Here is a 14,479-nt window from a genome sequence, read left to right as displayed (position 1 = left end):
TAAAGAAATGAATGGTAAGATTCCTTATTAGTGATTTTCCTGTACATTACTTGTGTTCTTGGTACTCCAGATTACAGAGAGAACGAGCGCAGGCGGCAGAAAGAGAGAAAGTGGGGCAAGCGGCGGGCCAGGGGTGCCAGGGACCAGCAGCGGGGGGAGCAGCAGCAGTGGGGGGAGCCGCAGTTCAGCAACCCCTCCCTCCCCCGCCCCTTCTCCATCAGCTCCCTCCAGCACGGGCGGGCCCCTCATCGGAGCACTCCCACCGAGACACCGACCCTTTACTCTCGAGCACAGCCCATGCACCTGACCAGTAAGTTAAAAAACAATATTATCAAATTCCCTGACAGTTTAGTTAGCGCACTGCAACTGTTAAAGGTTGGCAAAGGTGCAGTGTTTTAGTGAACACTGATGTGTCTTCAAGGAAATTTGTGTGTTTCAAGTATCAACTGAAAGCCCAAGTACATGTACAAGTAAAATGGTATCTTATTTTTAATGCCTCTCTATCAGTTAAAAGATGAATACACTATACTTGAAATATCCAGCAGTGCTCATATGATGAATAGGTCCTCAAAAAAAAGTCTTGGTATATACATTATGAATGTACAATCCTGTGCCAGATCTATGCAAATGGGCATATACTTGTATGTAACCTGCAGCAAACAGCAGTGAACTAGCTACAGTACTACAATTTAATACACTAACAAACCATATGTCTTAATGTGGTCTTATCCAATTTGTCTAGAGTAATATAAGGTCATTTTTGGAGGGAAAATTTACCTTGATTAGCCAATCATGCACTGTTCTGCTTCTTATTTGTTTTTTTACAGTGTATAACAATACGCCTAACAGTTCTAAATATTTGAAATTACTAGCAAAACCAGATGGCACCGTTTAGAGATGAAACTCCTAAAACCTTTTCAAGGTCATTATTTGCATGCAGCAATTGAGATAGATGGTGTGCCTGATTTCTTTAGTTGCCAGGAGGTATCTCAAGGATTTTCTGTTTTGGCAGAAATTTTCCAATCGACCTCAAGCTTTTGCTTTGCAGGTGTCCCAGGCAACAGCAAAAACAAAAAACCTCCAGGCTATGCTAACACCAAGTCTTGCAGATTTTACACTTCTCTTCATCAAGGTGGTGACCTCTTTAAATAGTATTTTGTGAGTGGCTGTAATACTACTTTACAATGCCAAGCTCAAGTGTAAATACGTCAAATCTTATTTTTATTTACTGCATTTGTTTTTTCTTGTTTTCTTCTTTTTGGTAATAAAGACAACCTGTTTTGTGGAAGTTTGCCTTACAAGTCAATGGTCTTTTAGACTTGTTTTATTAAAAATATTTGCTAATGTTGAGTAATAGTAAAATAATACAATACAAGCTTTCCTGGAACCCAAATTGACAAGCAACAGTGTGATGACCACTGATCACGCTGGAACACTTGACTTCTAAGAAAAACTTTTTGTAGGAGTCAAAATCTAACCTGTGTTGCAAACTGTTAAAAGCTTAAGTAAGAACTGATAATGATGGGATAATGGCTACCACCTATGAGTACCTCAGAAGGGATTTGGAAGACTAAATGATTATTCGTAAGTGATACACCTACCAGACTCTCAAAGAACGATCATTACCAGGACAGAAGTGAAAGATGGACGAGATGAACAACAGTCATCTCTTCAAAGTTGAAGTTGTTGTAAGAACCATTTAGTCAAGTTATCTCAGATTTTATAACTGCCACAACAGATGTCAAGTCTACTCCTTGAGTATATTGTAAAATGATGGAGGATTAATTTGAGCAAGAGCTTTATGAATGCCAAATAGGTTTCCTACTATAAAACCTGTTTGGCCTTGTTTGTAACAAGAAAGGCTATGACAAGACAGTCTACATATTTATGGTCATGCACAGCATTATGTTGTATGGCTTTTATGGTTCAATTTTTATGACCCTTAACTAAACCTGAGGACAAACTTTATGGTCTTCAAGGTCATGTATCCAATTATGACTTAATTTTTCCACTTAAATCCCTTGTCTCCCAACTCAAGTCTTGAGTTCTTTATTTGAGACTCGGCACACCAGTCCTTCTTGAACCTCCTCCACATTTCTTTACTAAATGCCACAGTCCTCTTGGGTCTTCTATGTCTCCAGATTGGTTCTGAACACTTTCTTCATAAACATTTATTCTGCATTGATACAAATCACACTCCACTAAGTCACCATAGTGCAAAAGAGGTCTTCCAACTTTTCCTTTGTCTTTGCTATTCGATAAAATTGTTATCTCTCCTAAGATAACTTGTTCAACAGACTGCTCCTAGTTATATGGGTAATGAATGGAATAAGAATTTAGTTTCTTCAGTGCCCCCACATTTGGCAATCTGATACCAGTATAAAAATCTTTCTTCATAACAATAAAAGCCATCCTTCAGCACCATAAAATTAGTAGGATAACAGCATTTCCAACAGTAACATTTTTCAAATTCTTTGACAACAAGCCAATTCAAGTTGATATTTCTTAATACAAACAGTCTAACAAGAAAGTACAACCAAGATAACAAATATTACAATTAATTGACTTACCAACTAGGTAACAATTCCTTTCTTTTCTTCATTTCTTGCAGAGTTAATGCAAAGAATGTAGATTTTCCTTCCTAAGATACTTTGTTAACCATCCTCTGTATGGGTATGGCATCACAGCAACAATAGCAGAATCACCTGCAAACAAACAAACAAACAAAAACTGTTACTGTGAATTCAGTCATTTTTGCTTTAGCTTGGAACCTAACATTAAAGAGCCTCCTCCTACTCTGAAATATTAGACTCCATCTTTATTACCTTTAATTATGTAATGTAATAAATATCACAATTTTTTTTAAGTAACCATTCTTTTAAGTAGGAGTATTCTTCAATGCAAGCTGAAATCAGTCATTGAAACTAGGTAACAACATAGTAAACTAGAGGTAGGTGGGTGAGTTGGGGGAAACCCCCACTCACCTGCCATCACCAAGGTCTTTTTCCCTTGACATCAAGGGACTAAGTGGGGTGGTTGAGGTTGGATTATAATAAAGGCTCTGGTTTGTATACCTAAGAAAAATACAAATTGCTTAGAAAGAAAAACCGCAATCGTTCCTACAAGAATATAAACCATTGCCTTTTGTGTAGGAGACTTACTTCTTAGGCTATGCTCCTGTTACATTCATGAGCAGAGGGTCAATGACTCCTGTACCTTCTATACAGTCTGGCCTAGGGATGCAAGACTGCTAGGGTCCTGAACCAGAATTAGATGTTTCTGGACTCTCACTCTGGGAGAACTTTGGAGAACCAAGTGCTGCCTACAGATAAGGCATTATAGGTTGGAAGGCAGCTTTATCTGAGTCAATCATAAATTTGGTCTCATGTAAATGATGGGTGAGTTGTGAAACAAATGTAGCTTTCTAACAGCAAAGCTAATGTTTTCAATACAGACTTATCATTTATATCAACATCCTGTATCCTGAACCTGCTAATGCTTGCAGCTTTAACCTAGACTATACAATAATTGACATTTTTGCTTGCTTAGGACCCAGGATCATTGATGGCATGTGAACAGTACATCTATCTAGCCAGCACATATTCTTGTCTAATTTTAAATTGGGAATATGTCAAGCACTCATGGGTTTGTACTGAAAAAAATTAACATTTTAAAAATGTGTTACAAGATCTCATCTATATACTTGTACTCCCTTCCTCCTTTGATTTAAATACTCTTTTATATTTGACACTTCTTACAACAACCATGAGTACAGTATTAAATTTACATTAGTTCTGTCAGTTCAGAGCCAACTTCCACTAAAATATTACAGGGTTCAAGTTCCAAATAACACTGAGGAGCAATCTGTTGATTCTATAATGCTTACTTTCTGTTTTATAGGAAGGACTTCCATGTCATAATAAACTTTTCCTATTGTTTTTTCAGAACTGACCATCAGGACTGTCATTGAAGCCATTGGAAAGGAGAATTGCCAAGTATCCTCGGAAAAAGGCAAGCTGAATCTTAAACGGCGATGGTCAAGTGTTTCATGTGGACAGGGCCTGACTAATGTATCAAGGCTGAGTGTTCATAGTGGTGCATCATTACAGTGGATGGAGCTGCCAAGGGCTCTCTAATCAAGAAGATATATGTGATTTTGTAGTTGGTAATGTGTAGCCACACCCACTGTGGACATTATTGATGCAGGGAAAAAGGACAGAATAAACTCTGCCACTGTGTGTGCTCCAGCTCTAGTGACCTTAACAAGTCAAAAGAATGTTTATTTGCAATGTGATTTGCCTTTCTGATAGCAAAGCTATATAGTCATTTCAGTGCATGTGTAAGGGAATTTATTATTTTCATGAATGTAACTGTATAATGGTTGTAGAAAATTTATAATGTATTATGCTGCAAACCAGTTTCTAAATTCAGTGTCAGCATACATAAAATGTGCTGACTCAGAGCTACCACCACTGCCTTTTATGATGATTTGCTTAAAAGGGAGTTTTAACCTGAATATCGTTGCTTACATCCCCAGATGAAATGAAAGGAGAACTGTTAATGAAACATTATCGTACATCCTCAGAGCAACCATTCTTCATGCTGACAGTATTATATTTTTATCAAGCAAAACTAATTCTCATATCCTAACGTTGTTCTTGAATCTCATACTACCTCATTTACAAAGTACTTTACTCTTGATTAGTATTTGTTGTGTAAAATAAACAAAAAATGCATTGTTACTGTTATGTCTAAAATCTTTGTCCCAAGGAAACTTGTAACCCTAGACCAATTGTGAATATTTAAATTACAAGAGCTTTAATAGAATCATGACATTCTATGCAATATCACTTCATTAGTTCAAAAGTATTCAGTTGCCATGTAAATTTAAATTATCAATTACATTATTTCAATATGAGAATTATAGGATAATGACACCTATGCAATGATTATAAAATTATTACATTGTAATTATTAGAACCTCAGTATTTCCTAGATTTTTTAGGTTTCTGCAAACAGTACAGTATTAATATTTAAAAATTAGACAAGCTGATACTGGTGGTTTATAAGAATCCAGATAAAGGTTATTTACATAATACAATTTAACATAATTGCACTACAGTATAATGTACAATAAGTTAATGGATGTTTATTCAATTTAATAATATTTTTGGAACCTGCCAACAAAACATAATACTACATAAATTTCACCTAAATTCTGAGCATAATATGCAGTCCATTTATACTTGGATGTACAGTACATTTTGCTAATTTTACTAAGTATCTTTTTAAAGCTCCTCTAATTATTATTTCCTTTTAATAGCATGTTAATTATTTTCTAGCAAATCACCACAAATGACCTTAAAAGACATGAAATGATAAGTGAAGGTTATGCGCCAGTTTGCATTTGTTGTAAGTTGTCATCAAAGACATTTACACAACAAGCCTCACTTACTTAATGCTGTAAATGGCAATGACAGCCCTACCAGTAATTAATGATCATTACCTATATGTAAAAGCTGACTAGCAAGTTTGTGTGTACAGTACTTAAGTTACAGAATTTTATCACCAGTTTACAAGAATTTCTATTCCAAAGCACTGACTGGGAATTCCATTGTACTGAAGTACAACACTGTATGTATGACTATTATTATTAATTAAATTAAAAATTCTATTATTTGTTAGGCAATCAATCTATGTATTGTACATGTGCACACCATCTAAGTTGCCCTTACCTTTTATCTGCAAAAACTTTTCATTATTCAACCAGGAGGTAAAGTCACCAGTATATATTAATTGTCTTTGTCAGTACAATTTTGATAATTAAAAACTTATTGTTATTAATGTTCACTGTTCATTATTAGTACTTCCGTTATAAAACATCGGTGTATTTCAAAAGTTATCAGAAAGTGCTGAAATGTTAAAAATTTTATTAAGTGAAGAATTTTATCTATGGTTTTTCACTTTTCATAGTGAAGAATATTTATCTATGGTTTTTCACTTTTCATTGTTGTTGTGGAATATTAAAAAAGTATTTAGCATTGCATTGCAGTAAATTTACTTTTTATCAAAATATAAAATGGCTAAATATATCTCTGTGGACAACACTCATCTGATGGGGAACTGCTTTTTGAAAACATTGTCAGTTTTTAAAACCAGTTAACTAATTACAGCGTTGTACAAATTATTCCCATGCATCACTGTAGCCAGAATAGTGCATAAAACAGGAAGGCTTATATGGCAATAATACAGCATAATGTTATTGAAGATAAGTTCTTCCATAATATTACTTTGGCCTTAATATTTGTTTGAAAATGTGTATTTAAAGTGTTTATACATAATTATTGTCAGAAAAAACTATTTTTAAAATTGATATACTTGATATTCAGTGTCATCAGAATAGATGGAAACTTTTCCCTTATATTTTGACATATGAATTTCTTATATACTTAGAGAAGATAGCTTGAGCTACTGTGCTTTCAGTGAGCATTGTTAAAGTTGAGCAAGTGAAGCTTACTGATGCATATATTGTACGTGTTATCAGGATTGAATCAGCCTGCGTGAAGGGTAAGAACAAGCTCACTGCATCATTGAGCATGTTCAATGCATCACTGAGCATGTTCATTGCATCATTCACTGTTGGTTGAGGCTGAACGGAAAAAAATTCAGTAAACATCACACTGTTGAAGTTATGGTACAAAACAGTCCAGGGTGTTTGAGGGCTGCATCCCCCCCTACCCTCCCATGAAGAGCACTGGTACAAGAGCTCTGGTGTGGCACTTGTGGTGTTTTGTGGTTCAAGAAAGAGGCCGGTCCTCCCAGTGCCACAGAGTCCTGGTTTCTTGTAGTGGGTGGTTCACCAAGACACCTCAACTAGTCCCCCCCTCCTCCCCATCCCTCCCCTCGTAGCCATCAGTTAGTAACCTACCCACATTTTTCTACTAGATGAACATTAGTTAGGCATTATGCTTTTTAATGAAAATAGAGAAGGGAAGTATTTTTCATTCTGCAGTGCTTGATTCAATCTTCCCCAAGGAATATCTATTTTTCTTGCTCGAAAACAAAAGATTATACTCTAAGGGCCATGAATATTGCTGGATGTCTGACCAGTCTAGGTCCATTTTCTCTTATTCATAATAGCTAATTATGTAGAGACATACCAGCTTATAGAATTACTAATCTCTAGACTCAAAGTATATGCTTATTTTTCTTTACTGATTTCTCTCTTTGAGTCTAGAGATCTTCTTGTCTTCTTCATTGCTCTACAATATACTGTATAGAGTATTTAACTGCTCTACAATATACTGTATAGGGTATTTAACTGCTCTATAATATACTATATAGAATATTTGATCCCAAGAGTGTTTTTTGCATGATGTTTGATTCACCCTTGTGATCAACTGTTTATTTTTCCCCCAGTCTCATTCCTCTCTGAAGAGTCAGAAGCTTGGCAGAGTGGCTTATTATTATAAAAAAAATAGTAGATTGCAAGATCTACAACATTTATTTTGTTGTGAATTTTAGAAATTCACTGCCAGCATTTATTTTGAAACTTAGCCCAAAAGTATTAACAGTCGCTGTATGTAGACAGCAGCAAAAGTTCACACTATTTTCATTATAAGACAAACTGTAGGAAATTCAGCATAGAAATAAAAACTAACTATTTTTCATTGGAGTCATGGTTCATAAAGTTATGTAAATGCACTTCCTATGAAACTGAGATCTTTCAAGATTCTAATCACCAGTATTTGTAGTTATGATCATATCCTATTTCCAATTTGAGGAGATATGCTGCATCAATTGCCTTTCAATTTAAGTTTATAAACGAAGCAAGCACACTTAACACTTTCTTGATCACATGGAGAAAACAAAGATATTTTACTTGTATATGAGTAAGTACTGTCAGTACTGTACTCTGCAGTTTCTAAATTGTTACCTGAATCTATATTACTAATATGCTGTTCTAATAAACCACTGTAAGATATCTTGAAACAGTATTTCATACAAAGTATTAAATCCTCATGCTTGCTTTGTTTAGGTGTAAAAGACTGTAGATGCACTGGAGTAAGTTCAGTCTCCTTATAGTCACAATGAAATTTTTTTTTCTTTCTTTCCTTCAGATATGTGAGATGGCAAAATAAAAGAACTCCAATATCAGTAGTACTTATCAGTGAAATAAAAAAGATCTTAATTTTCTTTAACATTACAAGTACTTTTGGTACTATTTAGAGTGAGAATCAGTAAGCCCACAGTAAATTATCTCGAGCATTTTAGCAAACTAAATATATGGAAAAGGAGGATACCTGTTCAATTCCTTCACAGACCACATAGTATGCTAGGATGATGAGACACAGCAGTTAGCCAGTCCATGCTTTTTGGCAGTCTATTTTTCTGGCAACTTATTTTATTCTTCATCTGTAGTTTTAGATAAAACCAAATTAGTAGATTTAAAAGGCCTCTGGACTCTGAAAACCAAAGACTAGTGCAGTAACCCATGAGAAAATCTTTTAAAAGAAAATTCCTTAAAAACAAACTGACTGATGATAAAAGTTTATTTTTCATTTGTTATGGAAAACAAGTCTTTGGTTATTCAAAGACAGAGACTTAATTTTGATACCTTGCCAGAAAGGGTGCTCAGAACCTCTGGTTAGAGGACATGTAAAGAGCCAAGTATCAGGAAAGTTCTTGTACATAAAGCACTGTATATTATTCCTAAGATTTAAAACCTTTTAACATCCACACGATGTACATAGCTGTTGATCATGTTATAAATTTTATTCTCTATTAACTGATTGAAGACTGTAGCAAGTCTTAAGACAGATTCTTCTCTGAAACATTTTTCTTGTTTGCTACTCCTGCAACTTTTTCCTAGTCTCTCTAAAATGTGACAAACAATCCACGAATTTATGGGATGAGATTATTGTGTTGTTGATTTCTGTGATAATTAAAAAAAAAAGGTCTATAGTTTTTAAAGTTAACTGTTACCTTTATAACGTTACTAAGCTGAAGGTCTTGGGTACAATGCAGTCTCCAATAGATACAAAGGTAGTACTGAATCTTCCTGTGAACACATGACATTTCTTCCTGCCTTATAATTGGAGTTCAGCAGATTCTTGTACTAAGATTTTGCTCATTAAAATGGTATGGTATGCTCATCAAGCAAAAGTCCTGTTCATTTTTCAAACTTTCTAAGACACACTAATACAGGTAATTCAAACTGTGAACACTAATGTTGCAACCTGTGAAAAAAAAATACATTAGTCACATACAATTGCTCACCATGTTTGCTCTCTAACAGCACAAGCTTCATCCTTAAACTAGCAGCAGTTATATTTTTGATTCTTCATACTAAAATAAAAAAGAGAAAGAAAAGACTTGCTGTATTTAATATGAAATATTATTTTTGAAGCAAATTGAAATGGCAGAGTGTATTTTAATTGGATGCATAAGAGCAGGAAAAAATGGATGACTTTAAAAATTTTATATATTGTACTTGTGAAAGTATTGTTCTTATATTTCATTTCTATACATAATCAGCATCTTAGGCCAGTCTGTCAATACTACTGATCATCTGATTTTATTTTTATACAAGTGTCAAGTCCAGTAGTAAAACTATGTCATGTTACTTACTTAAATGTAAATTGTTTGTTACTTTGTATAATTCTTTCTTATTTTTTTATTCAGTATTTAAGGTCATTTTAGGAATGTTAATGAATTTTGCAATTGGAATAGAATAAAACTGGATTGCGTCACATATGTCGATGTTTTTTTTAACCAAATTATTACCCTTTTACTCTCAATTGTGGCTGGTATATATTCTTTGGAAAAACATAGCATATAAACTGATCTGGCACAAAACTTAACAATGCAATGTACAGCACTAAAGCGAGATTTTGAATCCTTAAATTATAGCTTAATCTGTCTCTGAGGAGGAAGCACTTTGATCCTAATAAGTCTTCAGGAGACAACATGCTGACACAAACTTGATCTAAACTTGACAAAAAGACCTGTCAGCCATGAGGTCCACTAAGAAACCAACCAAGCATTCTGGAGGTGAACTGACTGGCACTCTGTAAGCCAAATACAAGAATACTACACAATGTGAACTGATCCCTCCATCAAGCAAGTCTTACTTTTTTTTTTACTGATTCTAGACAAGTTATTACATATATACTGATAGAGCACATAGCAACAGAACTCAACATTTCAGAAAATTCAACACACAATATGAGATACATTACACAATTGGACCAAATAACAATTGAGCTAGGTACTCTTACAAGCACGGATACTGAGTCTCTCAAAAAAGTTACTTTGGCAAGGGCTGGGTAAACCTTTTTATACTTGCTCAATCCTCAGGGGGCTTATTAACATACTTTGTAAAACTAATGTACTTTGGGAAAACACATTTCCAGCAGAATATCAGTCAAGACTCCCCAAGAAGTAAACGTAATGAATCAACGAACTGGATATTGGGGGAATAATAATCTTATGGCTTCTTCCTTTGCTGTATATTCATACACACCCAATACACAGACCATGCACATCCATATAAGCAATCTATATGAAAATGTGGTCTATGGACAGTGTAAAGGACCATAAATGCCACAGTGTAAAGGTCCATAAATGCCAAGAAAGGAAGCAATATTCAGTATGACAGTCTTGAAACTACCTTTTGTGATAAAGGACTTTTAACCTTTCTCAAGAGAGGACTTTCAAAACTACTTTCCATGCTTTTCAATAGATTTTAGTGAATTAGGAAGTCATTTAAGCAACACATTTCCATCATGATGGACAATTATTACTATTCTTAGCACAGAACTTTGCATCTAGAATGCAAACCATTAACTCTCTTATAGCATAGAGAACAGAAGCCCTTCTGAGGTTTATTAAACCTGGTAATTCCGCTTGATGTCACTACAGAGATCAGTAAAAAGCCTTTCTCTAGAATAGCTCAACAAAGTAGGTCTTCTGAAGAAAGGTCCACCCAGAGCAAGGCAATCACAATTCCCAAAATCCTAGGACAGGCATGATGAGAACACCTAACTTCTTAATGACAAAAATTCAATTACTGGTATTCTCTCTAATCTGTCCTTTTTGACAAGTCCAATGCCAAGGTTCACTCCTGTAGTCTGGCCTAAGCTATCTTGTAACAAGCCTCCTTTAATAACTTGTAAGAATCATCCAAAGAGCCACACAATAATTTAAACTTTAAAAATGCTCTACACAGTCTTTGAAATGATTAAGTATGAGGTAACATAGGTTGGGGACTCACAGGTTCCCAGCCAGGTATGATGCGTATCTTAGGTTAGGTTAGGTTGGTTAGGTTAAGGGTGTATCCACAGTGCACTACCACAATTTCATGTCTCTTTATCTTTTTACTCTATAACTATTCTTGATTATAAAAGGGATTTTGACAAAGGAAAAATCTATTTCTGAGGAAGGTCCTGTGTCACCCGGTGAAATTCCATTACAGCACGAATTTCTAGGTATAACAATGCTAGATATACCAGAGCAAAAGAGCTTTCAGGAAAGCTGGGGTTACTACCCCAGTCGAGCGTCTTCTAGGAAGACGTCGGTATAAAGAAGGGTGAGTGAAATACCACTACCACGGAAACATACTCGAAAGATCTCTCCTATCAAAACCCCCGAACAGAGCGGTGAGCCGTTACAGCCCCTACACTCAACACCCGCCAGGACGGCGACACCAGCGCCACCTACCTCATTCCATGCTAGCACTAACCCCAGACTTGGCATGTGCAAGTAGGGGAGTACTAGGTGATCAGGGAGGGTCACCGGGTGACACGGGACCTTCCTCAGAAATAGATTTTCCTTTGTCAAAATCCTTTTCTGAGTTCAGTCCCGTGTCAGCCAGTGAAATAGTGATAGAGAATCATGCCAAGGCTGCAACTACAAGGAAAAAGGGGTAATCTGAAGAAAAAGGCAAAAATTTTACGAAAATAATTTTAATCAAGTAATCTCTTTCATGTAGCAAGAATACTAAATCTAAGGCATACTAAATCTAAGGCACATCAAAAAACTTAATACTATGAAACGTGGGGAAGTCCCCAGCACGACGGGGAAGAAGCCCCAAAAATCTTAAAATTACTTAAAAGCAAGTTGAAACATGAAATGTGCATAAGATAATTGCAAATACAACCTTAAAACTATACACGTAAACTTAGGCTAAACACGTAAGAGACAAGATCAATGAAAATTAACATATACAGAACATATACATATATCTGGGGTACATGGAGCAAAAATAAAAACCGTCCAGTACCCCATAAGAAAAACAATCATAACATGTCAGATTACACTTTTCCATCAACAGATACAAGATACATCAATATGAGGAGCCAGGCAGTGAGGTATAATCAACCAGGAGAATAAGCAGAGAAGTAAATGAGGCAGGCGGGCGGGGGAAAAGGAAAGGATAAGGATATGATTAGTTAAGGTGGGGAGATGACACTTCCCACAGCTATGGTAGAAAATTTCAGGGCTTCGAGCGTTTTTAAATAGTGGCGTTTAAACACTAGAGGTGATTTCAACCCGTAAATTTAGATAATTCTGAGAAGTCCATATTATGAAAGTAATTAATGGAAGTAGCAACTGCTCGAATATCATGAACCTTAGGAACTGAATCTGGGTTGGCCTGTTTAATGAAATACAGAATTTGTTGTCTTATAGCATTCAGTGAAAGAGTACCACCTTTCTCCCTGATAAAAGAGGACCCGACTTACTCTGTGGAGTTCTTAAAAGGTAAGATTTAAGTGTATAAACTGGACATAAAGACTGGTCTTGAGGAAGGGGCACCACCTTCCAAGGAGACCACCTGTCCTGTGGGTCTTCGTTCTTAGCTAAAAATCTAGGGTCAGGGGAAAGGAGGACCTCTCCAGACGGGAGGAAGTTTACAAAATTATCACCTCTAGTGAGAGCCGACAGCTCTGAGATTCTAGCACCTGAAGCCAAGCTAATCAAAAATAAAGTCTTCCTTAACAGATCCTGATAAGAGCAATGAAAGTTATCCAACTCTGATGCTAACTTAAGGACGTCATTAAGAAACCACGTAACAGAATGTGGGCGTGATACTGGTCTCAGACGAGCGCATGCTCTGGGGATAGATGAAAAATAGGAATCTGTAAGGTCGATTTTAAAGCCGTAAAGAAATACTTTCTTCAATGCTGACTTGACTGTGGTAATAGTGGCGGAGCAAGGCCTTTCTCAAACAGTGATCTAAAGAAAGAAACTCCTAAATTAGTCGTCATGATTTTGGCTTCAGATGCTTTCAGGAAGGAGGCTTCAGATGCTTTCAGGAAGGAGGCTAATTTTTGACTGCTGAGTCATACTGTCTAAGAGTAGAATCTCTTTTATCTGATTCTAAAAACAGAGTGTTGACAGGGTCAATGTTCGCTCCTTTTTGGGCTGCGAATTTTATAAAGTCCATAAAACTAGGGCATTCTGAATTCTTGAGGAAGCTGACACAGTCTTGGTTTGTACTGTCTGGGTCAGAATGGGCTTGGGAATCCGAAGACTCCGTAATCCCAGTTCCTGAAGAAGAGGGAACCAATTGCTCTTCGGCCAATAGGGGGCTACTAGGGCTGGTTGACCTTTGAATGTCCTGAGTTTGTGTAATACTTTCAGCAGTAAATTTATTGGAGGGAACAGATAAATCTTCTCCCAATTGTTCCAATCTACTGTCATTGCGTCTGTGGCGTACGCCTGAGGGTCCAGGTTGGGGGCCACGTAACAGGGGAGCTTGAAGTTGCTCTCCGTCGCGAACAGATCCACTTGGAGGCCCGAACCCGGCAAATCCATTTGAAAGTTCCACGCCCAGGGACCACTCCGTCTCCAACGGAGTAGCCCTGGACAGGGAATCCGCCACCACGTTCCGTACCCCCGCTAGGTGGGTGGCTGACAGGTGCCAGCCGTGCTTGTTCGCCAGGGAGAAGATAGCAACCATTACTTGGTTTACTCGACCTGATTTGGAGCCGCCCCTGTTGATGCAATGAACTACCACTGCGCTGTCCAACACCAGCCTGATATGGATCCGGTTGGGGGCGGATTTTCTTCAGAGTTAGAAAGGCCGCCATAGCTTCCAGGGTATTTATATGGAACTGCTGAAACATTGTGGACCACGTTCCTTGTACTTTCTGTTTTGGTGAATATCCCCCAGCCGCTTAGGGAAGCGTCTGTGTGAACAACTAGTGCGGAGGGGGAAATTGAAACGGAACTGTTTTGGACAGGCCTCTGACTGTGGTCCAAGGCCACAGTCTTGTCTTTAAGATTCGAGGAATAGAGGAGACCTTGTCTCTGAGCTTGACATTGGCTCGACTCGCCACACTCTGTTTATGTCTTTAATTTCGCTTTTAAGAGCAGGTCTGTCACTGAGGCAAATTGAAGAGACCTGGACTCTTTCTTGGGATCGGCGGATGCCGATGGATTTTTTGAGAAATCTCCTGGTGAGAGATGCTATCTC

At 36.8% G+C, this 14,479-nt stretch overlaps 1 protein-coding gene and 1 long non-coding RNA gene across 9 annotated transcripts in view; one reads left to right on the top strand and one right to left on the bottom strand.

Annotated features, from left to right (window-relative positions):
* The window catches only part of Camta (Calmodulin-binding transcription activator), a 1,022,478-nt gene extending 1,012,722 nt beyond the window's left edge, over positions 1–9,756 (top strand). For all 4 annotated transcript variants that reach the window (XM_067116405.1, XM_067116406.1, XM_067116407.1 and 1 more), the window contains 2 exons: positions 78–310; positions 3,946–9,756. In XM_067116405.1, coding sequence (XP_066972506.1) covers positions 78–310; positions 3,946–4,136 — 424 coding nt within the window. In that variant the 3' untranslated portion in view covers positions 4,137–9,756. The remainder of the gene's footprint in view (positions 1–77; positions 311–3,945) is intronic.
* LOC136845920 (uncharacterized) overlaps positions 1–14,479 on the bottom strand; it is a 59,662-nt gene that overhangs the window by 25,554 nt on the left and 19,629 nt on the right. For all 5 annotated transcript variants that reach the window (XR_010855295.1, XR_010855292.1, XR_010855294.1 and 2 more), the window contains 2 exons: positions 8,986–9,239; positions 2,571–2,705 (listed from right to left, as the gene is read on the bottom strand). This is a non-coding gene — a long non-coding RNA (uncharacterized lncRNA). The remainder of the gene's footprint in view (positions 1–2,570; positions 2,706–8,985; positions 9,240–14,479) is intronic.

This window comes from Macrobrachium rosenbergii, chromosome 14, assembly GCF_040412425.1.
Source record: "Macrobrachium rosenbergii isolate ZJJX-2024 chromosome 14, ASM4041242v1, whole genome shotgun sequence".
NCBI classification, from domain to species: domain Eukaryota; kingdom Metazoa; phylum Arthropoda; class Malacostraca; order Decapoda; family Palaemonidae; genus Macrobrachium; species Macrobrachium rosenbergii.
This window is presented reverse-complemented; position numbering and strand designations above follow the sequence as displayed.